Source organism: Petaurus breviceps, unplaced genomic scaffold (genome assembly GCF_028583685.1).
Source record: "Petaurus breviceps papuanus isolate PSGF00001 unplaced genomic scaffold, PetGlider_PUasm1.0 186, whole genome shotgun sequence".
Taxonomy (NCBI): Eukaryota; Metazoa; Chordata; class Mammalia; order Diprotodontia; family Petauridae; genus Petaurus; species Petaurus breviceps.
The window spans coordinates 696,939-724,139 of record NW_027185798.1 but is presented as its reverse complement, the minus strand read 5'-3'; the positions used below and the strand labels follow the sequence as shown (position 1 = coordinate 724,139).

The 27,201-nt window shown below is 51.3% G+C and overlaps 1 protein-coding gene across 1 annotated transcript; it reads left to right on the top strand.

The window, feature by feature from the left end:
• The first annotated feature begins 1,150 nt into the window (after positions 1-1,150).
• CAPN10 (calpain 10) lies at positions 1,151-17,660 on the top strand. Its single transcript, XM_069089306.1, has 12 exons — positions 1,151-1,403; positions 2,460-2,591; positions 3,791-3,987; positions 4,903-5,120; positions 7,221-7,362; positions 8,824-8,990; positions 9,346-9,632; positions 11,504-11,706; positions 11,961-12,216; positions 14,163-14,362; positions 14,850-14,895; positions 15,711-17,660. The coding sequence occupies exons 1-12, from the start codon at positions 1,251-1,253 to the stop codon at positions 15,738-15,740; spliced, it is 2,031 nt and encodes a 676-aa protein (XP_068945407.1). The 5' UTR covers positions 1,151-1,250; the 3' UTR covers positions 15,741-17,660.
• Positions 17,661-27,201: the final 9,541 nt, after the last annotated feature.

The following is a 27,201-nucleotide window of genomic DNA, read 5'->3' as shown; positions in this document are numbered from 1 at the left end:
TAGGATTATTTAAGTTGTTCCCGACAGTTGGATGAGGAAGGGATGAGAGTCCTATCTTGTACTTGACTGTAGCAGTTGTGAACAGATGGCCTCCTCTCTCTCCCTCCTTCTGTCTCTCTCTTTTCCTGATAGTAAGCTCAGATGATGTAAGTTTGGGAGATCCTGAGATCTCGTTATCAGAACTGAATGGCAGCAGTAATAGTGCTTATGTTGGTGGCCGACAGCAGTGAAAGCAGCCAAAAAGGATGCAGAAAGACCCCCAAGGGCAGCAGCAGTGTGACTCCTGGTGGAGAGGTGTGCCGGCTCTGGATTCTACAAAGTCTTCTGGAGCGCAGCACAGAACTTGGCTAAAGGGGAACTTCTTCAGGGCCCCCGAAGGAAGAACAGAACTGCCCAGACCACCGTGGGAAGTACTCCTTTGCTACATATATTCTCTTCCTTCCGTTTCATCTCACAGGTGTGCATTGTGTCCATGGTTTTGGTGGGGTAAATGTTTGTTTATTATACTTTAATAAATACTTTTGCTGAAAGCTAATTGAAGTGATCGGCTCATCATTACTGGGAAGCACACGGATGGGGGCTCGTGAAGAAATACATCCTCCACCCACCCCCTGTCTTCTAGAAGCCTGAGAGGAAGTAGCAGCTGCACCTTCTGGGGACTCCGAACCAGGGCTGAGGGTGCCAGTTTGGGGGAGTGTTACATGCAGACGGAGAAACGAAGGTTCAGGGGAAGGCAGTGACTTTTTGCAAGAGCAGCCCCTAGGGACAAGGACCGCTTCTATTTTGTCTTGACGACCGTCAGCAGGGGGAGCCAAGCGCCCCAGACGGGAGGCGACGGAGTCTGCGGCTGCGCGGAGGGCCTGGCCAGGCCTAAGAGGAAGTGCCACGCCATTCGCCAGGTGTGTCACGTGACACCAGGGGGCCGTTCTGGTTGGCTGTGGTTCGATAGGGGGACAGTTGCCGTGGAGACGGAGTGGCAGGAGGTGGTTGACGGTCCATCTGGGCTCAGGGCGGCGGCGGCCGCGGCGGCTCCGGGAGCTAAAGCGGGAGGAAGAGTGGGCCGGGGTGGGGGGGGCCGGGCGGAGGGCGTCACCGGCCGTTCTAATTACTGGGGGGTTAGGACCCCCAGCTGTCTGCCCCGCCCCCGGCCCCTCCCGTAACAGCCCCTCGTGCTCCCAGGTCGGCCCCCCCCCCCCCTCCGCAAGCCCGGGCCCGGCTCTCGGCTCTTCCGCGGCCGATGCCCCGCGGCGATGCCGAACGTGCGGGCGGGTGGGAGCGGGCCGCCCCCGGGGACGGAGCTCTTCCGGGACGCCGCCTTCCCGGCCCGCGACTCCTCGCTCTTCTGCACCTTCTCCACGCCCCTGGTCCGCTTCCGAGGAGAAATCGCCTGGCTTCGACCGCAGGTGACGCGGGGGCGGCGCGCGCCCCAGAACCTCTCGGTGCCTGGCTTGTGCCGGCCCCGCTGTTCCCTCGGGGGGTACAGACCCGGGAGGATGGCCCCGGCCCCGGTCAGCCCGCCTGGGGCAGGCTCCCCCACAGGGTCCGCAGGAGGGCCTCGTGAGAAGGAGCCCTCCCAGGTGTGGGGCGCAGGGGGATTCTGGGACTTAGCGCGTCCCCGGGACTGATGGCAGGAGAGGAGACAGCGGGGGAGAGAGGCGGGCTCCCCCAGGCCCCATAAAGTTAAGAAGCCTCCGCTGTGCAACAGACCGTGCTAAGCACCGGGGACAGAGGAAGGGGGCTGGCTCTCGGGGAACTCACAGCCTCCTTCCAGCGCAAGTGTCCGATCCCCAGAGCAGGGAGGCTGCTGGTCAGTCCTCTGTCGTGCGGAATGCGCCCCCAGTGGTTTGTCCTTGCCTTCTCCAGCTCATGTTACAGACGAGGAAACTGAGGCAAACAGGGTTCAGTGACTGGTGCGTATCTGAGGCCCCATTTGAACTCTGGAAAGTGAGCCTTCCTGACTCCGGGCCCAGCACTTTATCTCGGGCACCGCTGTTGCCTATTTATAGAGCATGAGGAGGACCTAGGTGTGGGTGGTTCTGTGCAGTGAGTGCCTTCCTTCCTCCTTTGGGCCCCTACTGAGGGTGAAGGGCCCTGGGAAAACAAGTCGTCATTGCTGATCAGGGCACGTCACCAGCAGGGATTGGAACCTGGCACCCTCCATAGCGTGCTCGGCGGCCTCTGGATTCAGGCCATGCCTTCAACACGTCTTCACGTCATTTGTTCTTTGTTGCTTTGTCCTGGGGCGGGTGTTGTCTCTTACAGGACTTCTCCAAGTCTGATCGTTAATGTGCGCCTCCTTGTTCCTTCTTTACAGCTCCATTTTTGTGAGGGTCTGGAGGTCAGAAATCACAGCTGTTTCCTTTGTATGCCAACGAGGACAGGGGATGCTTGGGAAAACTTGACCTGTAACCCTGCTGCCTAATTGTGATCTAACTGGGAACGGTTTTTCTTTATTTTAGGAAATTTGTTCCACTCCTCGATTGTTCCCAGAAAACCCACAGGAAGGCCAGATAAAGCAAGGGATTCTGGGAGACTGCTGGTTCCTCTGTGCCTGTGCAGCCCTCCAGAAGAGCAGACATCTGCTTGATCAGGTGAGGGGGCTCCTCCCCTGCCTGTCCTTGCTGGGGCTGGAAAGCACAGGCTTCTTCTTTTCCTGTGTCCTCTGCTACACCCAGGAAGCCCTTCAGAAAGCTAGTGAGGGAGTGGTGGCAGGAAGCTGGGGAAGAGGCCAGTGAAGTTTTTGCTGTTTCAGGTGCCTCTGCTGTAGCTGCTCAGGATGGTTAGTTGGAAGTGTGAGGACCTGCCAAGTGGTATCAGTCAGGGTGAGTTCAAAAGCAGAGACACAGACTTCCAGCTTTGCCAGCTTACTCACTGGCTTAATTGTAGCCAGTTGGTTTCTGTGCGATTCTGAGGTCTCCCAAGCTTTCCATTGCCCTCAGGGATTTCCAGTTAAAGAATTTGAAATAGAGCTGTTCTTTATATTTGAAAAATTCACTGGGAGGAGAAATATCCCTGCCTGCTGCTGTGCTTATGTCTCGTAATGAGGCCAGGGTAGTGTGGACAGCAAGCAGAGGAGACTCTTGGGGTTACCTCGAGTAGAGATGGGTCTTGGCCAAGTCAGCTCTGCAGGCACAGATAGGCTTGTGAGGATTTCAGAGGCATTGCAGAGCTTTGTGTTCTGTAATCTTTAGGTGCTCACCAATGTCCAGGGACAGTCATCCTGTCCCTCCCCACCCTGCAGACATTGGCTCAGTATCCCTGGAGTAGAGAGTGGTCAGTGCAGCCATGTAGTTAAGGTGTGGCAGCTCCAAGGGACTCACCCACCGGAGTTTGAAGATATGTTTATAAGCCAGCCAGAGTAGTGTTTGATTTCAATTCAGGGTTGGGCCTTATTTTTGACAGTGAAAGGTGACAGGATGGCTCTCAGCTGTTGGCTCACTTGATCTGACCCCGAAATCTTTGTCTGAGAAGTCATTTCCATGTTCATGGCATATTAAATGAATTTCCCAGTGTCCCAGGCAGTTCTTTAAGGCCATAAGAGGCAGACACTGATCTTCATCACTGGGGGGGGAGCTTCCCACTGTGCTGAAATCACAGCTGCAAGCTCTAACAATGTCCTAAAAACGAGGAATGAATTCTCCTCTTTCTGAGCCATGAGAAAGTGTGTCTGGGATGAGTGGCTGGTGTATGGCCAGGCTCTGGTAAACAAGCCACGCACGGGTCGAGTTGCTTTGGCCAAGACATTTCTGTTTTTTCTAGTGACTTCTCATCGGCTCTCTCTCTCTGGTAGGTGATCCCACCAGGACAGCCCAGCTGGCAAGATCTAGCATATCGTGGCTGTTTTACCTGTCGGGTGTGGCAGTTTGGACAGTGGGTGGAGGTGACCGTGGATGACCGCCTACCTTGCCTTGGGGGGCGACTGTGCTTTTCCCAGTGTCAGACAGAAGATGTGTTCTGGCTCCCCTTGCTGGAGAAGGTGTATGCCAAGTACGTGTGCCAGCAACCAGGGCCCTGTTGGAAGGGCTGGAGGGAGAGGAGACTGGAGCCTCCCTGGGCTAGCTCGCTTAGGTGCCCCTCTCCTCTGCTTGGCGGTGGAAGCCCATTTAGCCTTATGGATCCTGGGGACCAGAACTGATGTTTGGGGTTAACCCTGAAGGGAGGAGTGAAGAGGTTTCACCCTTCATCTGTTTGGGGGATGGATTTCAGAACATAACTCCCCAGAGAAAGGACCAGCTTTCCTCTTCCTTTTCAGTTTCTCAAAGCACACCGACTCACCACTTGCTTTTTGAGCAGCAGTATTGATCTGAAAGGGATATGTTTAGAGAGATCTGTGTCTGCTCGCTTCTCATTATTGTGGATTCTTATTGATTGCAATGACTTTGGAGGCCCAGGCCTGACCTGGATGCTTTGTCACACAGTGAAGATGAGCTTCTGTCCCAACAATGCCAATGACAATAATGCTGATATTTATATAGTACTTTATCTCACGTGAGCATTTAGGAGTTTAGAGGTCAGCTAAAGCAGGATGAACCAACAGCCTTGCATGTATTTTGGGCAAGGTTGATTGTGTCAGAAACAGAAATTTGTGCCTCATTCCTTAGATCAGATGGGCTGTTCCCTGGGAAAGCAGGGCTTGACCTTGATGGAAATAGGACAGGTAGGAAGTGAGCGGCTCATGTGAACCTACCTTACTGACGGTGTGTCTGGAGAGAGACGGGAAACTGTGCAAGGTACATGAGTAGAGTAGGACTAGATGTTGCCCATTGCTGTGCCGAGAGCAGGAAGGTGAGATGTGAGGTGACGTGAGGAGGTGAGGGGGAGGCCGAGAGAGGGAGCGTGAGGGAGGAGGGTCGTAGGGCCGAGACACATGTCATCGTCATCGTCACCATTGCGTTTTCCTAGGGTGTATGGGTCCTATGAATACCTGTGGGCAGGGCAGGTGGCAGATGCCTTGGTGGATCTAACTGGAGGTCTGGCGGAAAGGTGGAGCCTGAAGGACCCAGGAAGAAATGGGGACAAGCTGAGCAGTCCCAGCAGCTTGGAGCAGAGGACCTTCCGGAAGCTGCTGGACCTCAAGGACCAGTGTGTGATAAGCTGCTCAGTGCTCAGCTCCAGGGAAGGTAATGTCTCCAGGCTCGTGCTGGGACACTGCCCGGGAGGCTGTCCCTTCCACCTGGACGCCTCTCCTCCCTTAAGTCTCAGCGCCCTCACCAGCCCACCAGGCTTTCAGAAGCCCCGTTGCTCCTCACCTCCAGGCAAGGCTGTAGGATGAGGTGAGGCATCTCCCCCTACCAGAAGGCTTCCTTCCCCAAACTGCTTTCCTCCTCTGATCCTGGACCCCGGATCTCAGTAGCTTTCTTTTGCTGACACCACTGGAAACCAGAAAACAGGGAGGATTTGTACATGGAGGACGTTGCTCCTGGGCCACAGGTGTGGGCTCCTGCTCCTCGCTTGGGGAATTTCATAGTATAAATTACATTCAGGCCATTGAGCTGGCACAGGTTGCCTTGTGTAGAGTCCACTTTGTCGTGTTCAGGCCCTTTCCCAGAACAGTTAGTGTTCTTCCTTCCAGCTTTGTCTCCCTGGGTTTCCAGGCTCTGTCCCGGGGCCCTCCTGGAGAAGTGGCATCTTTCCCTTTTGGGTACCCTCCCGCTCCCCCCCTTGCCCTCATTGGCATGTTCCTTGGCCCCTGCAGGCTCTCAACTCCTTAGCCCATTTCTCTGAGCTGGGGCACCCTTTTCACTCAGTGTTTTTACTTCTACCAGGTGCTCCCTCCCTATTTTCTCTCTCTTCTATCTCTGTCTTTGCCTCTTAGGGCTCTCTTTATTGGACTGTTCACATCAGCGCCTTCCCAGGCACTGATGGACCAAGTGTGAATCCTTATTCTGAGTTTCTGAAGTGGAGTCAGATGTTTAGCCCTTACAAGGCTGGAGAGCCGTCCTCTTGTGCTGCTTTCGCCACGTCCATTTTCAGGAATTCCTTATCTCCGCAAGTGTGTCCAGGATGTTCACGGGCTTGCGTTTTGCCTCGGAAGTTCCCCTTTATCTTCCTCTATACATTCTAACACACTTGAAAACTCACATGTATACATTTGCCCAGTGACTAGAAGTCACTCTGCCACCCACAGTGATTTTGGATGGATTTTTGACTACATGGTTAACCTCCTAAAGAAGAAATAAAGGGGGGCGGCTAGGTAGCACAGCGAGTAAGAGCACCGGCTCCAGTGTCGGGATGACCTGGAGATCAAATCCCGGGCTCACCTTAGCACCCACCCAAAAACACCTGGCCTTGTAATCTTGGGCAAGTTACTTAACCCCAATTGCTTAGGGGCAGCCAGGTGGCTCAGCGAGTAAGAGCACCAGCTCCAGTATCAGGATGACCTGGATCGAATCCGGGCTCAGATACTTAGCACCACACCCAGAAATAACTGGCCGTGTAACCTTGAGCAAATTACTTAATCCCGATTGCTTAAAAAAATTTTTTTTAAAAAATTAAAAAAAAAAGAAGAAATAAAGGGTAGAGAAATGTTTCCAAATAACTCCTCTGCTTTTTTTCCTGGAGAAGGTACTTCTGGGCCATGGCAGATGGCTAGGGATCCATTGGGGCAACCAGGTGGCACCATGGTGCCTAGAGGGCTAGGCTTGGAGTCAGGAAGTTTCATCGTCTTGAATTCAAATGTGACTTCAGACACTTCCTGGCTGTGTGACCCTGGGCAGGTCACTTCACCCTGTTTGCCTCAGTTCCTTATCTGTCAAATGAGGCTGGAGAAGGAGATGACCAAACCAGTCTAGTATCTTTACCAAGGAAACCCCACACGGGTCACCGAGTTGGATACAACAAACAACAATGGGAACCCATTCAAGTTGCAGGCCTGCCCTCATTCTTCAAGGCTTTTTAGAGTTACACGGAGAGAAAGGAAACTCATTCTCATTGTGCAACAGGGACTTGCATTTTATAATTTTTAAAAAAGTCTCATTGAAGACTTCTGTTTTGACATCCCAGTCAGTGCTTTGTGTTTCCCTCCCCAGAATGAGCCTTTCCTTGTGCCAAAGACAGACAGCAGTTAAGTGAAGTTGGCAGCATCTGGGCTGTGCCCAGGGCGTGCCCCAGCAGAGCCCTTAAGGCGGCCGTGTCGTCAGGGCCAAGGCCAGTGCCCCATCGGGGCTGGGCCTCACTGTCCTCCTCATCACTCAGTGACTCTGCCACTCCTCTTCCCGCAGGTGCCAGTGAATTAGGGGAGTTTCACGCCTTCATCATCTCAGACGTGCGGGAGCTGCACAGCAGTTCAGGAAGGGAGGTGCTGTTACTCCGGATTCTGAACCCGTGGGGTCGACGGTGCTGGCGAGGGCCCTGGAGAGAGGAGTGAGTGGCTGGGGCAGGGGCGAGGGCAGCCCCAGGAGTCACAGTGCACTGCAGAAACCAGCTTGGTCCCGGGTTTTTGGAAGAGGTGGCGGGTGGTTTTGAGAAGGGACAGCTGGGTGCTGAAACACTTGTGCGTGAGGTCTGGGGACATAAGTCTGGGTCTCCCACTTTCTGGCCCACGTGATCCTCGCTGCCAGAGCTCTGCTCTGGGAGGAGTCTACATTTATCTGTCCCTTCATCATCTGCTGCCAACAGCCTTGTGAAGTCACTGGTGATGATGTGATTTCTGTGTCCACCAGATGGTTGCTGGTGATCTGGCCAATCCTGGCCCTTCAGCTTGCCATCCTCTGCTCTGCAGGTGGTCACCTGGCCCCGTGCCAGGACTGCTCATTCCTGCTGAGCCCTTGCAGGTTGGCAGAGTGCTTTATCAATATTAGCCCCTTTGACCCTCATGGTGACCCAGGTGCTGCTCATCTCCATTTCGCACAAGGAAGCAGAGGAAGGTGGAGCTCAGGTGATTCACCCACAGTTCCCCAGCTAGGAAGAAAGTGAATTTGACCCCAGCAACTGCCCTACGTGTTGGCGTGTGCTGGAGCTGGCTGCATAGACAGGAACCCAAGAAGACTCTGCTGGCAGTAGACTTCCATGTGGTGTCAGGGAATGAGCACCAGGCTGGGACTGGGGACACCCAAGTTCTCATCCTGGCTCATCCCTGGGCAAGAGTCCTAGGTTTGGGGCTGGAGGGGGCTTGGAAGTCATCTGGTCCAACGTCTGGATTTCACCAATGTGGAAATGAAGGCCTAGCATCTTCAGCATGTTGAGGACAGGCTGAGATGCCACCTTAGCTCCTTAGACCGCAAGGCCAGGGCTCTCGCCCCTGCAGCCCTTCCAGGTCGGGTCCCTTCTCTTGGCCCTTGTGTCCTCATCCATGAAATGAGAACACTGAACCAGACGGTCCCTGAGAACGCTCCCAGGCCCTGCTGTGACTTTTGATTGTTCAGCTTTGGATCAGGGTCTCCCTGGAGCATGTGACTGTGCAGGCCAGCCCTGTGCAGGCTCTTGTTGACCCTGGAGAAGCCAGTGTGTGAACTGAGACCCCTCACCCTCTCCCAGCCCCCCTGGCTCCCCCCACCTACCGATGTTTGGCCCTCCTTCCTACCACAGTCAGCATCTTAACCCCTTTTCCAGGAAGAAAAGCAGCAGGGTGGCCCTGAGAGATACTGGAGAGATGTTGTTGAGGAGGGCCAGGATAGGCTTCCAAGTCTCTAGGATGTATGAGAAGGACCTGGGACACAAAGACACACAAGCCACCAGATTCTGGGAATTCCCAGGACCTGGAGAAAGGCACTTTGTTGAGGAAGATGCTGCCAGTGGGCACGCATGGTTGGCATCCACCCCCGCCGTGGTGATGGGCCATCTCTTCTGCACTCAGACTGATCTCGCTTGGGTTTCTTCCTCCAGGGGTGAAGGATGGAGCCAGTTAGATCCAGCAGATGCTTCAGAACTCTTGGCCCAGCTCCAGGAAGGGGAATTTTGGGTTGAAGAAGAGGAGTTTATCAGGGAATTTGATGAGATTACCATCAGCTACCCAATGACAGAGGAGGGCCACCTGCAGAGCCTCTATACTGGTAGGTGGGCCCCAGGGAGGGCGAGTTGGCTGCCTCACTTCAGAGCGGCCTTGCAGAGGCACCTGGGCCTCCGGAGCATCGGAAGCAGCCCTTACGTTATCTTGGATTCCCTTTGGCCTTGGTGTAGGACTCTGAGCAGATCCGTGTTCAGCTTTCCTCCTGTAACCTAGAAAGACTCTCTTCTTTAGGGAAGGATGAGATTGCCTCACATTCCTCAGGGAACAAAATCCTTATTTGGGTCATTAGTGCAGCTTCCAGCTTTAACTGATCATTTTCCCTTGAGCACAGAGAGAAAGTAGAGGCAGAGTGGCCTCCTTTCCCCCACACTGACATGCTCTGTGTGTTTCTGTCCTAGCAAAGGTGTTACGTCACACTCAGAAGTTGCCTGGGGCCTGGGTCAAAGGGCAGTCTGCAGGAGGTTGCCGAAACAACAGCAGTTTCCCTAGCAATCCCAAATTCTGGCTGCGGGTCTTAGAACCAAGTGAGGTGTGCATCGCCCTCCTGCAGAGACCCCAAATGTGCCAGGCCGACTGGGCGGGCAGGATCCTGGCTCCACCTCCAAGCAAAGGCAGCAGAACCGCCCTGAGCCCGCAAGGCCTCCCAGGGAAGGAATACCAAGCAGTGGGACTGCACGTGTGGAAGGTAACAACCAAACAGGAGAGAAACAGGGAAAGAGCCAGAGGTCTTTTGCTGAGGAAAGTGCTTTGTCCTTCCTGAGTAGCATCCAGTGGCCTTGACAGACTAATGGGGGGGCGGTGGACACCACCAGGAACTCGCCAAAGGCAGTCTGGCTGATAGTACCAAACTTGAAATGCCCTGTGCTGCCTATCATGTTTCTGGGTTGCTTTCCCTGACTGGTGACACTCCAAAAACTAAAATGCATCCGACTTGCCCGGAGTAGGAGAGGAGGGGGTGGCGAGGCGGTGCAGTGAATAGAGCTCTGGCCCTGGAGTCAGGAGGACCTGAGTTCAAATCTGGCCGCAGACACAACACTTACTAGCCCTGTGACCTTGGGCAAGTCACTTAACCCCAGTTGCCCTGCCCTTCCCCCTGCAAAAAATAAAATTAAATTAAAGAAAACAAAGTAGGAGAGGAAGTAATAATAATTATGAAAGCTGATTCTGTGAAATGTTCCCAAAGCTAATAGAAATGATGTCACTCTGCTGTGCTGCCCAGAGGTGCCTGTCCTGTGTCTGGAGATGCAATGTCAACATCACATCAGCATCAGCAGACAGAGCCCCGCCACTCAGCTGCCTCCTGAGGCACCTGATGCAGGGAGGACCCAAAGGGCTCTTCCCAGTCTGTACTACCATTTACAGGGGAGGTTCTGGCAAGAGGACAGTGGGACCCATTGGGGCCGGGGCTGTAGGGGAGGAGGAGAGGAGCCATACCCCTGGTTAGGGGGAGGCGTCTGGGGCAAGTTTGGAGTAGTTGCCATTGGATCTCACTGTTCGTTGGGGGCCTGGAATCTACAAGCCATGACAATCTTGTCACTTTCTGTGGGTGCCCCAGGGGGTGCTTATCCTAGTCTGGCCCTCCTTTCTACAGCTCCAGTACCATTCTCTCTTTGTGTTTGAGGGAAGGGAGGGCCATCCCTGAGGTCGCCTGATGCAGGGATGGTAAAGAGGAGCTTGCAGTTACATTGGCGAGCCTGTCAGGCTCCAGCCGCCTAAAGCTGCCCTTTGGGGCATACAGCCTCCTGGGCAGCCAGGTCTGGCAGTACTTTGGAAGCTTCTGTCCCTAAGGCTCCACTGTCTTTGTAGAAATAACCAGAAAGGAAGAGGGGAATCTCAGGGAGGTGATTGGTGAGTGGGGGTGGATTCCTTCCCAGCATCTCTCTGACTTCATTTCCTCTCACCTGAACCCAGAAATGCAGACAGCATGTTCTCAGGCCTTGGAGTCCCATTTGGCGTCAGCTGCGGGAGTCACCTAGGGGGGCTGGCAGGGAATCGGGCAAGCCATGTGTTCTAGTCCCCCTGCAAGAAGCTTGTGCTTTCTCTGTGACATTCTTCAGAGCCAAGATTTGCAGATAAATTTTCTAAGTCTGTGGTGCCTACACTTACTCATTCTTCTGTGTGCTGAGCTATAGTGGGGGCTGGCTGTCCTCAGTCATTCTCAGAATGGACCCTTTGCCAGAGCTGGGCTTCTTTCCTGAGCTCTGGAGCATCTCATATCCTGGCACAGGTTCTTAATAGAAGGTCCTGGGCCCAGGCCATGTGTCGTCTCTGTCCAGATAAAGTCCACTTTGCACTCCAGCCAGGTTCCCATGATGCCCCCTGTTCTGTGGTCTCCTGGCCACACTGACTTCAGGTGGAGCTCAGCTTCTCCTGGAGTCCCCCAGGGGGCGGTGTGGGGTCTTCCCTGTGGCCTGAGCACCCCTCTGCCTGACTGAATGAATGACCTGGGTCCCTTGGGGTTTTCAGGTGACTCCCAGAGAAGGGAAGCAGAGCAAGGCCCCACAGCAGAGGGAGGGGTCGAGTGGGGCTGGATTCTCCCTTAATCACATTTCACAGGTGGAGAAGAAGCGGGTCAACCTGCCGAGGGTTCTGTCTGCCCCCCCTGTGGTGGGCACTGCTTGCCATGCATATGACCGGGAAGTCCACCTTCGTTGCACCCTCTCTCCTGGCTACTACTTGGTGGTCCCCAGCACCTTCCTGAAAGATGCCACTGGGCACTTCCTGCTGCGAGCGTTTTCTAGTGGCAGAATCTCTCTGAGGTGAGGGGAGCAAAGGGAGGGATTCCTGAGTAGCTTCCCTTCTTGGTGGGCTGTGGAGCGGCCCCCCCCCCAGGGTCCCCGGTGTGGAGCAGCCCCCCCGAGGTCCTCAGTGTGGAGCGGCCACCCTAGGGTCCCCATGGGCTGCATGCTTTCTCTGGGGCTGCTTTCAGCTGTGCTCCCAGCAGCCAAGGGAGCCCCAGACCCCCCGCCCTGTTCTCACACCTCTCCCCTTCTGTCCTCCTCTCACTGGGCAGTGAGATCAGGCCACCCTCTGGCAGTGCCTCCTCCTATGAAGACTTTCCTTCCGGGGAGTGGGAGACAGTGCAGCTGACAGGCTGCTGGAGAAGTGGGCGCACCGCGGGGGGCAGCAGGAACTTTCCATCGTATCCCAGCAATCCCTGCTTCCCTTTCAACGTCCCCCTGGGCACGGGCCCCCGAAGCATCCGAGTCACGTTGCGTCAGCACTGCCAGGACAGCGAGTATCACCCGATCGGCTTCCACATCTTCCAGGTATGTTTTCTGTCTTCTGGGGGCCCCAGGGTTTTGTGTCTGGTAGGTGTGCTCCGTGTAGGACCCAAGGTCTCTGACTTAGGCTGCTGTGGCAGACAAGAGGGCAGGGATGCTCCTCAGAGCAGGGCCAGTGAAGGCCCTACCTGACCCATGAGAAGCCATCCCACAGACTTGTGGGGGCAGCTCCCCGGAGAGCCACAGAGGGGCCCAGGAATTTGGGAGCATTCTCTGCGATTGTTGCAGGTTAGGATTTCCCAGCAGGGTAATTCAGACTGGCCGGGAGTCAGGGGTCAAGGGGATGAGTACACTGGGGCGAGTCACTGAGCAGAAGCTAGCTAGCTTAGGTTCTAGGACTTCTGGCTGGCTTGCCATCAAAGTGCCCAGGGATCTGGGAGAGACCAGGCTTGCTATGGGTTATCCTGAGTCCAGGAAACCCTGAGAGGCCCCCGCCAGTCTGGAATTCTGAGTCTGGCTCAGCCAGGCTGTGAACGTCTACTTGGGAGCCACTCTGGCCCTTCCCCTGCGCGGGTCTGAATTTTGGGGGTAGTCCGGGCAATGGGGAGACACCTCCTTCATTCTTCTCCCTGTTTGCCAGGTTTTGTCCTGAGCATCCTGCCTTGGCCAAGCAGCACACCCTTCCACAAAGCTAAATTGTTTTTTTTGTTTAAGGCTCACGGGAGATGATTGTTTGCTCTGGGGGTTCTAGATATTTCATATTTTCCCATTTGAAACTTAGGGCTTTACCTTCACTTCTGGACTTGGTATTTGAGAAGTACCCAGTATGGCTGAGTACTGAGAAGAGCATGCTGGCTTTAGAGGCAGCCAGAGACCTAGATTCAGATCCTGGCTCTGACACGGCCTCCCAGGCCTCGGGCAAGTCTCACTTGTCTGGGCCTCAGTTTCTCAGAGTGGATGGGTCAGTTATGATGGTCAGCACCAGGGACAGCTCTAGCCTGCCCACCTGGCCTTTGCACAGACCCCAGGCCAGGAGCAGCACTCCTCCCCTCTGCCTCCTAGAAGCCCTCAGACACCCCCTCCTACATGAAGCCCCCCCCACACACACACACACTGTACATTCCCTTTGTACATGTATCACATGCACATCTCATCTCCCCCTATCAAGAGTCACCTGCCAGAGGGAGAGACGGCTGCTTCTTGTCATTGTGTCCCTAGTGCCAGAGACAAAGCAGAGCTTCTTAGATCTTTGCTTGCTGGCGAATATTCTGTGTTTGGGGATCACAGAATAGGGAAAAGACAGACAAGGCCCTTAGCCAGGAAAATAAAACCCATCAATCACAAGGGCGCAAGGTAGGAACAGATGCCTAAAGTGACATTAGTTCTACCCAGAACTTTGTTTATCCAGCTTCTTCCTATGAACTGGTGCTTTCACATCGGTGTAGTATATCACTAGTGAATATTCTAATGCCAGGGAACTCTGGGGACTGTCGCTGTGGTTCAGTGATCTGTGCTCCCTCATTCAGTAGGGAGTGCCCTGCAGGCAGGCAGGCCGGGGGCCACGAAGGTCAGGGCTGGACATACAGATTTGGAAGTCTTCTGCCTTCTCCCCAGAAGGTGCAGCTGTATCTCCTGCAGGCCTCCCTCAAAGCCTGAGCGTTTTTCAGGAGCAAATCCTGTTTTCCGTCTCTGAGAATAGCTCCCAGGCTGATTCTGTGCCTTTCTGCTGGAGTTCACGTCAGGCAGGCCACCACATGGGGCCCAAGGGGTTTGGTGAGCACAGGGAAAAGAACCCTGCTAAGGCCTAGGAATGAGGAAGGCTTCCGATGCAAGTGACCCTTCGTCCTACCAAGCTTCAGCTGGAAGGACTTCATACAAAGTCACTTCTCAGGTGCACGTCAGGCCTGAGAGATGCGGGGGCTGTTTCTGAATAGCAGCCCTCCTGTCATAAAGGATAAATACTTCCCTGCCTTCTCTCTGCCTCTCCTCAGATGCCAGAGGGGGGCTGGCCTCGGGGGGCTTCCTCCCTGTTCCAGCTTGAGCCCTTGCTCAGCTGCGTGCCTCACCGCTATGTGCAGGAAGTAAGCCAGCTATGTCGACTCTCTTCGGGCAGCTACAAGATCGTGCCCTCCACCTACCTGCCTGACATAGAGGGAGACTTCACCATCATCATAGCAACCCAGATAGACAGGTACATGTGCCCCAAGGCAGCCCGTCCTCCCTGTTCTCATGACCTGCTGCCTCCTGAGCGGCCCCACCCTCTGTCTTCTCTGTTTCTTCCATCTCATGGGGTCAAGGGACCCTGGCTTGGTCCTCAGGCCCTACCAGTGCAAGGCATGCTCTTACAGACAATCCCAAATGAAGAAGGTTCCACGTGTGGGATCCAATTGGAGGACTGTCATGCCTGGCTTCAGGCCAAGCCTAGGGGGTTCATTTGGGGGCCACAGAAGACCAGCTCTATTGGTCAGTGAGGGAGTGTCAGGGCAGAGTGGGACCCATAGCAGGTCTTTGAGAAGCCAAAGGATGATGAAGCCCAGTGTAGCCAAGTGCCATGATGAAGTTCCCCCAGAACCCATGTCCTGTGAATCCTGCACATCACTCCTGCAGGGATCTGCATTGTGTGGGGTTTGTGTCAGGGGCTACCTCCTGACCACCCTCTATCCCCCATCCTTTTGTAGGAGGCCTATTCGAAGCCAGGAGACACTGGGGCAGCTCCTGCAGGAGGTAGGTGTCCTAACCAGGGGATTCTGGGAAGGAGTGGGGCTTGGCACATGGATGGGGCAGAAGGCTCTGCCTCAGGAGTGACCTTGCTGGAGACGGGGCCTCACACACAGACAATTCACTGTAAGAGCTGCAGGAATCCAAAGGGTCTCCTGAGCATGGATGCTGCCACCCAGACACATTCTGGAAGGGAGGAGGTGCTGACTCCCAGTTCACCTGGCAAGGTGTGAAACTGCCTGTCATCAGACCATTCTTTATCTTGGGCCAGAATGCCACCACTGTAAGCTGTGGCCTCATAAATGCTGATCCCCAGGGTGCTAGAAGCTGGTCTTTGCTGGCCGCCAAGTCCACTTGCCACCTAGGTCAGTCAGGGCATAGAAAAGAACATGGGTCCATGTCTTTGTGTCTGGGGTCACAGGCTGTAGTCTGGCACAGAGACGGCCTTTCAGCTACTTCGGGATCTCAGCTGGTATCAAATTCCTTCTTCCCAACGATTTAATGCCTCCCAGCTGAATTTCACTTTGCATTTCCTGAGGCCTTCTTAGGTATTTCCAGAATCTACATCTTCATCTTTCTGCAGTCTGCACCCTAGGGTGAGGTGAGGGCTTTGGCCCCTACCTTCACCGCGTTTGCCCCAATTTGGGATAACATGAAGACAGTGGCAGAGCTGGAAAGGTCTGAGTGAGGGGGCAGGGTTCTGCAGATGCCAGCAGGGCTGTTACCATAATAAAAACAGGGATGTACAAAAGAAACCCCCTCAGCTAGGAGATCTGTAGAGTCCTTGACTCACAGGCCCTGGTGTTCTCTGTCCCTTGTAGGTCTCCTTCACAGCAGTGATGAAAAGGTAACTGGAAATGTCCCAGGTGAAAGCATTCAGGTAATGAACACTGAGGCCCCTTGAGTTGGCCCAGACTGCTCTCTGCTGCGGCCATGGGCTCTTGAGAATTATCCTGGGCCCAGGTCATCTCCTGGCAGTGTTGGGCTGTCTCCTGCTGCACCTCCCCAGGAGAAGCACCCCTCCCAGGTGCCTCACAACTGGACCCACTCACAGTCTATCTACCTCATCTCCTCACTCAGCTCCATGTTGCCAATTTTTACAAGATGTTGACTTTATAGAAACCTCATTACACTTGACTGTGAAAAGGTGAAGAGTGACATTGCCTCTCATAGAAAAACCTTAGGCTTATGGGAAGCCAGAAAAGTTCCCCCCTAACACCCCCCCCCAAAAAAAAAGGTGCCAGGGTTCAAGACTTGAGCTCCCTGCCCAAAGCAGGAAAGTCACTTGGAAACTTGGGGAGAATATTGGATTGAGAATTGGATCTGTTCATCGATGATGCAATTTAGTGCTGGAAAGGACCTTAGAGAAATCATTTTACAAATGAGGAAACAAATCAGAAGTCTCTAGTGAAGCCAGGCCTCCAGCCCCACATCCACAGTCCTTCCACTGCCTTCTGTGAATGGAAGCAGAAGGACTTAGGGTTAGGCCAAGGACAGCCCCAGGTCACAGCCACTCAGACCGAGGGGCAGCAAGGAAGGACTGGCTGTACTCTGTGTGTTTTTAGCTATGTGTGGAATGAGAGGAAGATCAAAGCAGGATATGTGACTGCTGCTGGCCAAGACTGGGTCAAGAATAATGGGCAGGAGAGAGAAGACAGAGGGGCTCCAAATGTATTTCTGTTTTCTCTATCAAGTACCCTTGGACTAGAAAAGAGAAACAAAATGATCAAAAGGGAGTTAAAACCCAAGATAAATAAGGAAATGGAAACAGGACCCTTGGCTCTCCACGAGTTCAAGTCACGCAGACCAGACAAGCTACCTCGTAGGGTTCTGAAAGAATTGGCTGGTGTCGGTCTTCTTGGAGAGCTTCTGGAGAACAGACCTGGAAAAAGGAAACTGTCTGGATTTTCAAAATGGGGAACAGGGTAGAGCATTTACTGTACAGGTGGCTTGTGAGCATTGGTCACTCAGAGCCTGAAGGACTTTATCAGTTCAGCAAACATTAAGCACCCAGTGCAGGACACTCTGCTGGGCACTGGGGATGAAAAGACAACGCAACGGTCTATCGGAAAGGAACTGACTTCTCACCTAAGTGCATGCCGGGTACTTGGAGGAGGAGAGCGACATGAACGGCTGGGAGGGAGGCCAGGGTTAGGTTTCATGGGGAAGGGAACAAGCTTTGAGTGGAGCACTGGATGAAGCTGAAGAGATTAATTGTGACTCATGGGGAAGAACTGCTTCATGATGGGAGCTGGCCAAGAGCACAGTAAGGTGCCCTGTCAGGCGGAGGGTCCCCTCTCCCTGGAGTTCTTCACTTGGACATGGCTTATTGTAGATGGTGCAGAAAAGATTCCTGTTAAGCAATCAACTGGACTGGATGGTCCCTGTGGCCTCTTCGAGCATGAGTTAGCAACAAGGCAATAGTCTGTTTTCAAGGACTGCGGCTTTCATTGGTTTGGGTACTCGCCCCACAGGTTTGTCTTTAACATCATCTCATAGTGCCCTGAGGTGCAGAGAAGCTCGGGGCAGGCCCCTGGGCACACAGGCAGTGTCAGCAGATAAGCCCGGGTTCCCAGACTCCCAAGTCCAGCACTGTGGCCTTTACATTGCACTGCCTCTCCTGATGTTTGCAGCATCCTAAATCATCTCCTGGTGAATTCAGAGATACTCTAACATCAGGAAGAAATGTATTATAAAACGGTTACTTATGTGAAACATTTTTAAGATTGTAATTTTTGTAATAAACATAATTAAAAACATTTTAAAGTTTATTTGAAGTTGCTATGACTGTGCTAATTAGATGAATTACGCATTTATTTTTACATGGTTTTAAAATACTTGTTCAGTTGTGTTCAACCCTTCATGACCCCATTTGGGGGTTTCTTGGCAAAGATCTTGGAGTGGTTGGCCATTTCCATCTCCAGCTCATTTTACAGATGATGAAACAGAGGCAAACAGGGTGAAGTGACTTGCCCAGGGTCACACAGCTAGGAAGTGTCTGATACCAGATTTGAACTCAGGAACGTGAATCTTCTCACTCCAGGCCTGGAGCTCTAAGCACTATGGTGCCCCCCCCTCACTTCCAAAATGAGGCTAGGGTTGACTAGCCATAAGAAAAGAAATAAATTCAACCAGAGTTCTTCATGGGAGTGTGTTGTGGGCTAGGTGGCTCACTGGGGTCAGTCTTACTTTCTCTGCAGAGATTTGTTGTCTCACGTATTTGCCCTTGAGAATTAACTCAATTGAAGAGATGCTTATTAAATGTGTCAGATGTTATGAGGACAAAAATGAAATAGTTCCTTCCCTCAATCAGCTTCACATTCTGTTGGAATAAAACAACATGGATGCAGAATAGGAAATAATATAACTTCAGTGATGGAGGATTGAAGAGCGCTCACGATTTGCAGAAAGAGACTGAGGACTGAGACTGACCCAGTGCGGGATTTGGCCCTTGAGCCTCATTGAAGGGAGCTGGGAATTCCACTGGGCAAAACTGGAGGTGGGAGAGCCCAGCTCTCCCACAACTACTGTAGCAGTGATACGAACAACAAAAGCTTGAGGGATGATGAAACCCAAGGAAAAGCTATACAGGAAGAACTTTTTGACATTCTAGGTCCTCACAAAAAGATAGCCTGGAAAGTCTTTGGGCCTTAGGGAAGGGGTCCAGCCAGAGTAGCCTGACTGGGGAGTTCAGTACATCAAGATTTCCCAGCGCATGGACCAGGGGTGAGGTCAGGGGGTCTAAAGTTGTATGCTAGGCACAGAGAGATGGGAGCCCAGAGAAGAGTGTAGCCAAGGGCATCTATGTTATTCGGACCCCAAATGACCTCAAAAGCTGGGGAAGCAACACCCAGGAGGGCAACAAGGTCCAGGATGGATCAAAACACTCCACATAGACCATCCCAGTGTGGTGTGTTCACCAGTCATTGCTGAAGTTTTTGTAAAACATCTGACTGGGTGGCTAGGTGGCGCAGTGAATAGAGCACGGGCCCTGGAGTCAGGAGGACCTGAGTTCAAATGCGGCCTCAGACACAACACAAAAACTAGCTGTGTGACCTCGGGCAAGTCACTTAACCCCAACTGCCCTCCAAAAAGCAAAAAAAAAAAAAACCCAAACCCCAAAACATATCTGACTTGTATTACCCAGGATCCAGATTAGTATCAAAGAAGACATGATTATTCTTTCCAGAAGCGCACAGAGCTGGGCCCCTGGCACAAAGTTCCAATTCAGTAAATAAGGCTGGGAAATGAATAAACAAGAAAAAGGTGATTAAGGAATATTATACAGCCAAAGATGTTTAAGAAGTAAATCTAGAAAATGAAAACAACTGCATGTTATCTGCGAACAAAGCCTCATTTACAGATCGCCACAAACTTTACTGGGATTCCTGGAAGAAACAAGAGTTAAAAAATAATCATATAAATGTTAAATGAAAGCTCTAGAGAAAATTGGAAGGATAAGAAACTGCTTAACACAGGAGATAAAAAACCTTACTCAAGTAATGAGACCCCTGACAGACTGGGTCAGACAGAGAACTGACTCCATGATACCACTAAAAATAGAACAAAGTTTTTAAAAAATTGAAAAAATAACAAAGTGTGAGATATTTCCTGTCAAAAACAACTGACTTGGAAAACAGGTCAAAGAGGGAGACTCACAATCATTGGCCTTACTGGAAAACCTTAACCATAAAAATGCCTACATATATTTCAAGGAACTTGACATATTTGATCTTGAGAGGGAGGGAGTGAAATGAAAAAGACTCTGCCAATCATCTCCTGAAAAAAAAAAAACAAACTCAAATGTAAACTCCTACGACTATGATAGCCAAAATCCAGAGCTTCAAAGTCCAAGAAAAAATCCTGCAAATAGTCATAAAGAATTCAAGTACTAAGGAGCCACAGTCAAGATTATATACTTAACAGCTACTATTTTATTTTAATTTACTTTTTTTTTCTTTTTTTGGAGGGCAGTTAGGGTTAAGCGACTTGCCCAAGGTCACATGGCTAGTAAATGTTAAGTGTCTGAGGTCGGATTTGAACTCAGGTCCTCCTGACTCCAGGGCCAGTGTTCTATTCACTGTGCCACCTAGCTGCCTCAACAGCTACTTTTTTAAAGGAGAGGAGCAACTTGTCATATAATCCCAGAAGCAAAAGATAAAGGTTTATAAGCAAGAATAATTTACTAAGTAATAAATCTGACTGTATTCCTGAGGTGGGGTGTATTTTTTTCAGAAAATTAATTTACATTAATGTATTGATTCTAAATCATCACAGTTACCCTTAATATCCTTCCTCCTCCCAGAGAGCCATCCCATATAACAAAAAGCATTTTTTTTTTGTAGGGCACTTGGGCTTAAGTAACTTGCCCAAGGTCACACAGCTAGGTTTTTTTTTGTTGTTGTTTTTTGTGTGTGTTAAGTGTCTGAGGCCGCATCCGAACTCAGGTCCTCCTGACTCCAGGGCCAGCACTCTACTCGCTGTACCACCTAGCCGCCCCCTAAAGAGCATTTCTTAAAAGCAGAAAATTAGCACAATTGATCTATACTTTGAAGTCCAAAAATGTGCAGTGTCTTCACATCTGTGGACCTTCCAGCTCCATGGAGGGACAGGCTGAGGGTGTATTCTCGTATCCCTTGATTTGAGCCATGCTTGATCTTTATAATTTTGTTAAATTCACTTTTGATTTTTTGGTAGGCAGTTCTTTCCATTTACATAATTATTGTATCATTTTCTTGGCTCTGCTTACTTCATTTTGCATCGGTTCAAGTAGATCTGCCCATACTTCTCTGTATTCATCAGATACATCATTTGTAAGCTCTCAGAACGTACAGAGACTTGAGAAGGTGTCACTTAGAGTTGAAAGAACTTCATCAGATTCACAAAAGACTGAGAAGAGAACTTTGTGCTTTCGGGGCAGGGGAGGCCTGGTTCCCTTAGGTGGTTGTCTTTGTTTTCTTTTGTTGTTTTTGGTGAATTTCCTGACCAAACAGCTTTCTCTTCCTTTGTTGTCATTGAGTTGTCTCAGTCATGTCCAGCTCTCACTGACCCCGTTTGGGGTTTTCTTGGCAAAAATACTAGAGTGGTTTGCCATTTCCTTCTCCAGCTCATCTTACAGAAGAGGTACTGAAGCAGAGTTAAGTGACTTGCCCAGGGTCACTTGGTATATTAGCTCCCAAATGGCAGGGACTAGATCTCCCCTTTTGTTCAGTACCTACCACATGTAAATGCTTAATTGATATGGTCTTCTGTGCATTTCCAAATTTCAGCTAAACGGCATTTGCAGAGCTCCTTTGTTTGGTGACATTACCTGCAAGATCCCCAATCCATAGGTTTCAAAATTGGCTATGGGATTATCATATTGGAATGTCTTGAGTTTACCCTCCAGTTTTCCACTGAAGGCTGCCAAAAGAACTGGAAAAATCCCAGTAATTTGGAGATTCATCTAGGTAAAAAAAACTTATTTAGGCCATCAAGTTCTAGGATCTGATTTCCAAGAGTTAATAAGTGTAGCTTTGACTTGTATTCTAATGAGGTCAGCAATGCCACTGATCCAGAAACTCTCAAGGTGAGAGCTCCCATCAAAAAACCATACTCAACCATGGGCTCCCACTTGCTTATTTTTGAATGAAGTTATAGCTACCATGATTGGGGAAAATGGAAGTGAATTCCTCTACAGATGGGAAGGGCTTTTTGGTTACTACCTGTTGTCATGCCTGAAAATGTTCATAAGCAGGTGTCCTAGAAGAGTCATGCCTGGGCAATTAGCTGTGTGTCATGGCTGCTGCCTTCCTCTCTGAACCACATTGTTCTTCCTGCCCCTTACTCCATTAGAACTGTCCAATGAGAACTCCTAGGACTCAAACCAAGCAGTAGCAGGATGGAGATGAGCAAGAGAAGGAGAAAAGAGGTACCCAGCAGCACGCTGGGATGGCAAACAGAAACAGGTGTGTCTTTGAAGGCTTTGAGACACGGGAGGTGGTTTACCATTGCCTCCATTTGGAGGCAGCAGCTTCAGAAGAGGAAGATAGATGGAGCCTGAGCACAGGGTGTGGATTTCTAGGACTCAAGAGAGAAGAACAATGGACCCTTGGCTAAAATAAAGTGTAAGGAGTTCTAAATGCACACATACACGTATGTAAACACACACATATATACATCTATGTTATGCATTTCCTGCAGAAAGGGGGATGTCTACCCTAGGTGTGTGAGGCCTTCCCTGATAGAATGGATGGATGAGAACAATGTGTTCCCTGGGCCATGAAGGCAGCTGAAGCAGACACTGGAGTGCTTAAGAGCTTGGTCAAACATCGAAGACCCCCAGGTCATCCACTGCATCCTGGGCCATCATTGGTCGTCTTTACTTCTGTCCTGCCACTGGACTTCAATGACTCTGGAAGAGAGATTGAGGCTGATGACTTTGTGCAGATCTGCCTCACTTCAGCTCCTGCCACAAGTTAAGACATCAACCATGATGTCACTGGTCCTCTTTGAAAACAAAAGACAAACAACTGGCTGTGTCACCCTGGCAAGTCATCTGAGCTCTCGGTGTCCCAGGCAACTCTAAGACTCTCCAGCCATAGTGCCGACCTGTATTGGTAGAGGAAGTTTCCTATACCGTGATGTCACGGGTTCAGTCTCTCTTCCTGTGTGCCAGGCATGGTGTTAAACACGGGAGACAGATGATGAAGCAATCCCAGCTTTCAAGCTCACATTCCATCAGGGGAGATGTGTAGGCACACATGCATGTGTGTGTACATACCTATATATGTATGTGGCTATGTGTGTACATACAGAATAAATGTGTAAAAAATAAACCCAAGGGAGTCTGGGAAGGTGAATGGCACGCGCAGTACTGGGGTGATGCAGAGCTGCTGAGGTGAACAACAGGACATCATGTATATAGGGAGAGAGAGAGGAGTCCAAGAAAACTCCTACGGGAGCCTGAGGGACTGGGAGGACAGTGTTGCTCCACAGTAATAAGGAAAGGGAGGGAGGGGTCCAGAGGAAAGGTAGGGAATTCTGTTTTGGACATACTGAATTTAAGATGTCTGCTGGAAATCCGGTTTGAGATGTCTAAAAGGCATTGAAGATGGGAAATCGGAGGTCAGTGAAGAGACTGGGGTCCAAAGGGTAAATCTGAGAATCATCAGCATAAGGATGGTAATTATTTCCAAGTGAAGTCATGTAGAGGGAGAAGAGGGCCCTAAACAGAACCCAGAGAACGCCCGTGCTCAGAGGGTGTGATCTACAGGGGAGGATTTGGCAAGGAGGCCAAGAAGGAGCAATCAGAGAGGGTGGTGTCCTGAAAACCTAAAGACGGGAGAGGGTCCTCGATGGTGCCCAAGGCCGCAGAGACATCAAGGAGGACGAGGACTGAGGAAAACCACTGGGGCTTCAAGTTTCCCTGTGTCATTCACTGGCTGGGTGACTGTGGACAAAGCCTGGGCCCTTTCTGAGCCTGTGTCCTCATTTTAAAATGGGAGAATAATCCCTGCAGTGATCTCTGGGAAGTTTACTGTGAAGAGACCACGCGCACTGGAGGCTGGTCTCCAGTCCTCCACTGGACATGGCCCACACTCTGACAGCTTCTCTCCTTTCAGATGGATAGAGACATAGCAACATTCATATAGAGATCCATAGCACTCACTTTCTTGTAGATTCAGAATGAGAGGGAGTAACAGCTATGATATTGGCCCGGCCACACTACAATGGGGGCATCATTCCTGGGCTGTCCTAACTTGTTTGGGCATGAGGTGTCTCGGGCAAAGACCATTAGGTCTACTCTACCTCATCCAGGGAAGCTGTAGGGTAATTTGATGATCCTGGCCCTCAGCCAGGGCCATGATGGAAACTGAAAGGAGCTGATTCACCCCAAGTCAAAAATCAAGCTGACCTGAATCAGTGGATGTTGGAGGAGGTAAAGGCAGGAAAATAGGAGCTGACCCAGCTTTGAAACTCACCCATGAGCTGACATGGACCCTCTGACTATGGCCTATCTCACAAAAGAACTGTAACCAGCCCCTTGAGGAAGAAGCCCTTGCAGCTGAAAGTCGGGGAGAACTTGCAGGTGGCAGCAGCAGCTCACTGGAGAACCAATAGAGAGAGTGACCTCAATGGCATCCCCCAGGATGTGCCTGCACCCTCTCCTGCTGTGGCCCCCATCTCTCATATCCATGATTGATCTGAGGCTCACTGCCAAATGGAAATCAGGAGGGCAGTCAAGGCTTTAGTCCCTGCTCCACTAACTGGAATGACCTTGGACAAGTTCTTTTTCCCTCCCACATTGGTGAAATGAAGGGGTTATACCATCAGATACCATCTTCCCTTTTTTTTTTTTGCCATCCCCTTTGGTAGATGATGGTGGAGCCCTGGCTGCTAGCCAGGTAGTAAAGTTAGTCACAGGCAGGAAGAGGGAACATTCTAAGTGCTGCTGGCTGCCCTACCAGGGAAAGGACAGTGGGGGATGTGTCTCCACGACCAAGAGCCGCCAAGATGGGACCGGTGATGTCCCCTGAGAGCCACAGTACAAAAGGGCCTCTGAGACTTTATATATCTTGGCATCCTGAGCAGCAGCTGCAGGATAGTTTAACCCAGAGCACAGCCTCCCCCATCACATGGGACTGAACCACACAAGGGTCATTACCTCCTGTACTTACTTGTCTGTACCTGGAGTTATTTACATTAGGACAGCTAGGTGGTGCAGTGGGTAGGTGCGCAGGGAACTGGTGAGATTCATTAGCAGGAAGCAGAGTGCAGATCTCAACGGTGCTGTGACCTTGCTTGTTCTGCAGCCCTGAGCCCAAACCATAGTGAGAGCTATTGGGCACCGAATGTGTGGCTGAGTGACATCTTCACTCACCAATGCCAGTAGCTCACTCTAGGAGCAACATGCAGATCACTTACCTTTGGGGCAGTCAATGGGCTTTACGTGGCGCTTGGACTCCTTTCTTTCTAGGTGCCCATGAGTCCCATGCATCTTTTGTTGGTGATCACCTGTCTGGTTTGTGGTGGCAGGGACTCCACTATATGGGTTGAACTAGGTGACTACTGGGGTCCCTCCATTCCAGTTCTCCTATACTATGATTCCATGAAATAAAGTCTGTCCCAACCCCAACATGCTGTTGTTATGTTGTGTATGGGAGCCAGGAATAGCTTTTGGGGCTACTTCCAGTAACTCTAAATGTAAATATTTGTACCTCAGTTGTTTTGCAATTGTGTCTAACGCTTCATGACTCCATTTGGAGTTTTCTTGGCAAAGATACTGGAGAGGTTTGCCATCTCCTTCTCCAGCTCATTTGGCAGATGAGGAAACTTGGGGCAAACAGGGTGAGGTAACTTGCCCAGGGTCACAGCTAGTAAGTGTCTGAAGTCAGATTTAAATTTGAGAAGATTTGTCTTGCTGACACCAGGCTCTATCCACTGCACCACCCAGCTGTCCTAATGAAAATAACTCCAGGTAGAGACAAGTCACTACAAGAGGTAATGACCCTCTTGGGGTCCAGTCCATGTGATGGGGGAGGCTATGCTATAGGTTAAACTATCTTCTTCACAGAAATACAACATGGAAGGAGATGGTCTCCCTATAACTGCAGAATTTCCCATTCATCATTGTTATTAAGACACTGGGTCTTGCAGCTGCTGCTCAGGATGCCAAGATGTATAAAGTGCTCAGAGACACTTTTGAACCGTGGTTCTCAGTGGACATCACTGGTCCCATCTTGGCGGTTCTTGGTCGTGGAGACACGTCCCCCACTGTCCTTTCTCTGGTAGGGCAGCCAGCAGCACTCAGAATGTTCCCTCTTCCTGCCTGTGAATGACTCTGCTACCTGGCTGGCAGCTGGGGCTCCTCCATCATCTCCCCAAGGGGATGGCTGTCTTAGACAGGCACATGTTCGCTTTGTACAAGGAAAGCTTCCTACCAGTCAGAAGTGACCTCCAGTAAAATGGGCCGCCCCAAGAAGAGATGCGTTCACCTTCACTGGGGTCTGCAAGCAAAGGCTGGCCAGGGAGACGGGCGGGGGACGACTCTTGGAGGAGGATCTCTCAGCTCCCCTCCGATTCTGAGTCCATGTTTTCCAGTTGCCCACACTCAGTCTGAAGACCTCCAACGTGGAGGAACCTAGCCACCACCTGCCAAGGTAGCCCATTCCACTCTTCCACAGCTATGATTATTTGTGAAGTTTCCCCTGAAATGTGCTGTGAATTCTGCCCAGAGAAGTCAAGTGGAACACGTCTTATCCCTCTTTCACTTGAAGACAGGCATCAGGTACCTCTTAAAGCATCTTTTCTTAAGGCTCAATAGGACCAGTCTCTTTCAAGAAGAATCTTTTGAGGATTGCTTGAATGTGACTCTTGTGTCAGGATCCCACATGCCTGGCCAGGCCAGGGGTACAGTGCACTCCTCACATTCACCCCCACCCCAGAATTTAACATGCCACAGCCTCTGCCTTTGCCCTGGCTGTCCCCCAGTTCTTCATTTTGGTCTCTTAGAATTCCCAGAATCCTTCAAAGCTCAGTTTGGGTATAACTGGGTGCCACAGTGGACAGAACACTGGGCCTGGAGTCGAGAAGACCTGAGTTCAAATCTGACCTTAGACACCAGCTGTGTGACCCTGGGTGAGTCACTTCACCCTGTTTGCCTCAGTTCCTCATCTGTAAAATGAACTAGAGAAGGAAATGGCAAACAGCTCCAGTATCTATGTGCAGAAAACCCCCAAAAGGGGTCCTGAAGAGTCGGACAGACTGAGAAAGGACAACATGAAACCCTCCATAGAAGCACCTCAAGGGCAGAAGTTTCCCCTTTGGTGCTTGTATCCATCCTTGTCACCCACCGCAATGGTTGGTAAACACCAGGTGCTTAATAAATGCGTGCTGAATCCGTGAATGAACAAAGTTGAAAGTAAGTTCCAAGTCACTTTGTAGTACTAAGTGTGAGAGCCTATACCCCAAGGAGAGTCTTGGCCTGCCATACCTGGGCCACTCCCCGGGAGCCCGGGTGTGGGCGGAAGGGGGAACAGCGGGCAGCTTGTTTCTTCCTCAACCTCATGCTTCTCCCACCTTCCAGTCGCTGACTTTGTAGGCCAGAGAAAGGGATTCTCCACTGGTCTGTGGACGCCGTCTCTCCTGACTGCACCCACCCATGTCCCCTCCTCCCAAGCCCTTCCCTTCTCTGCCACTTCGCAGCCCCACCCTTCACCATCACCATCCCCATGCCCCTCTAGTGGCATTCCTAGGTTATAACTAACACTTTATTAAGCCCTTTCCTTAGACAAGCCCCACTTCTCTAGGCTCAAGGTCCCCATGTCCTTC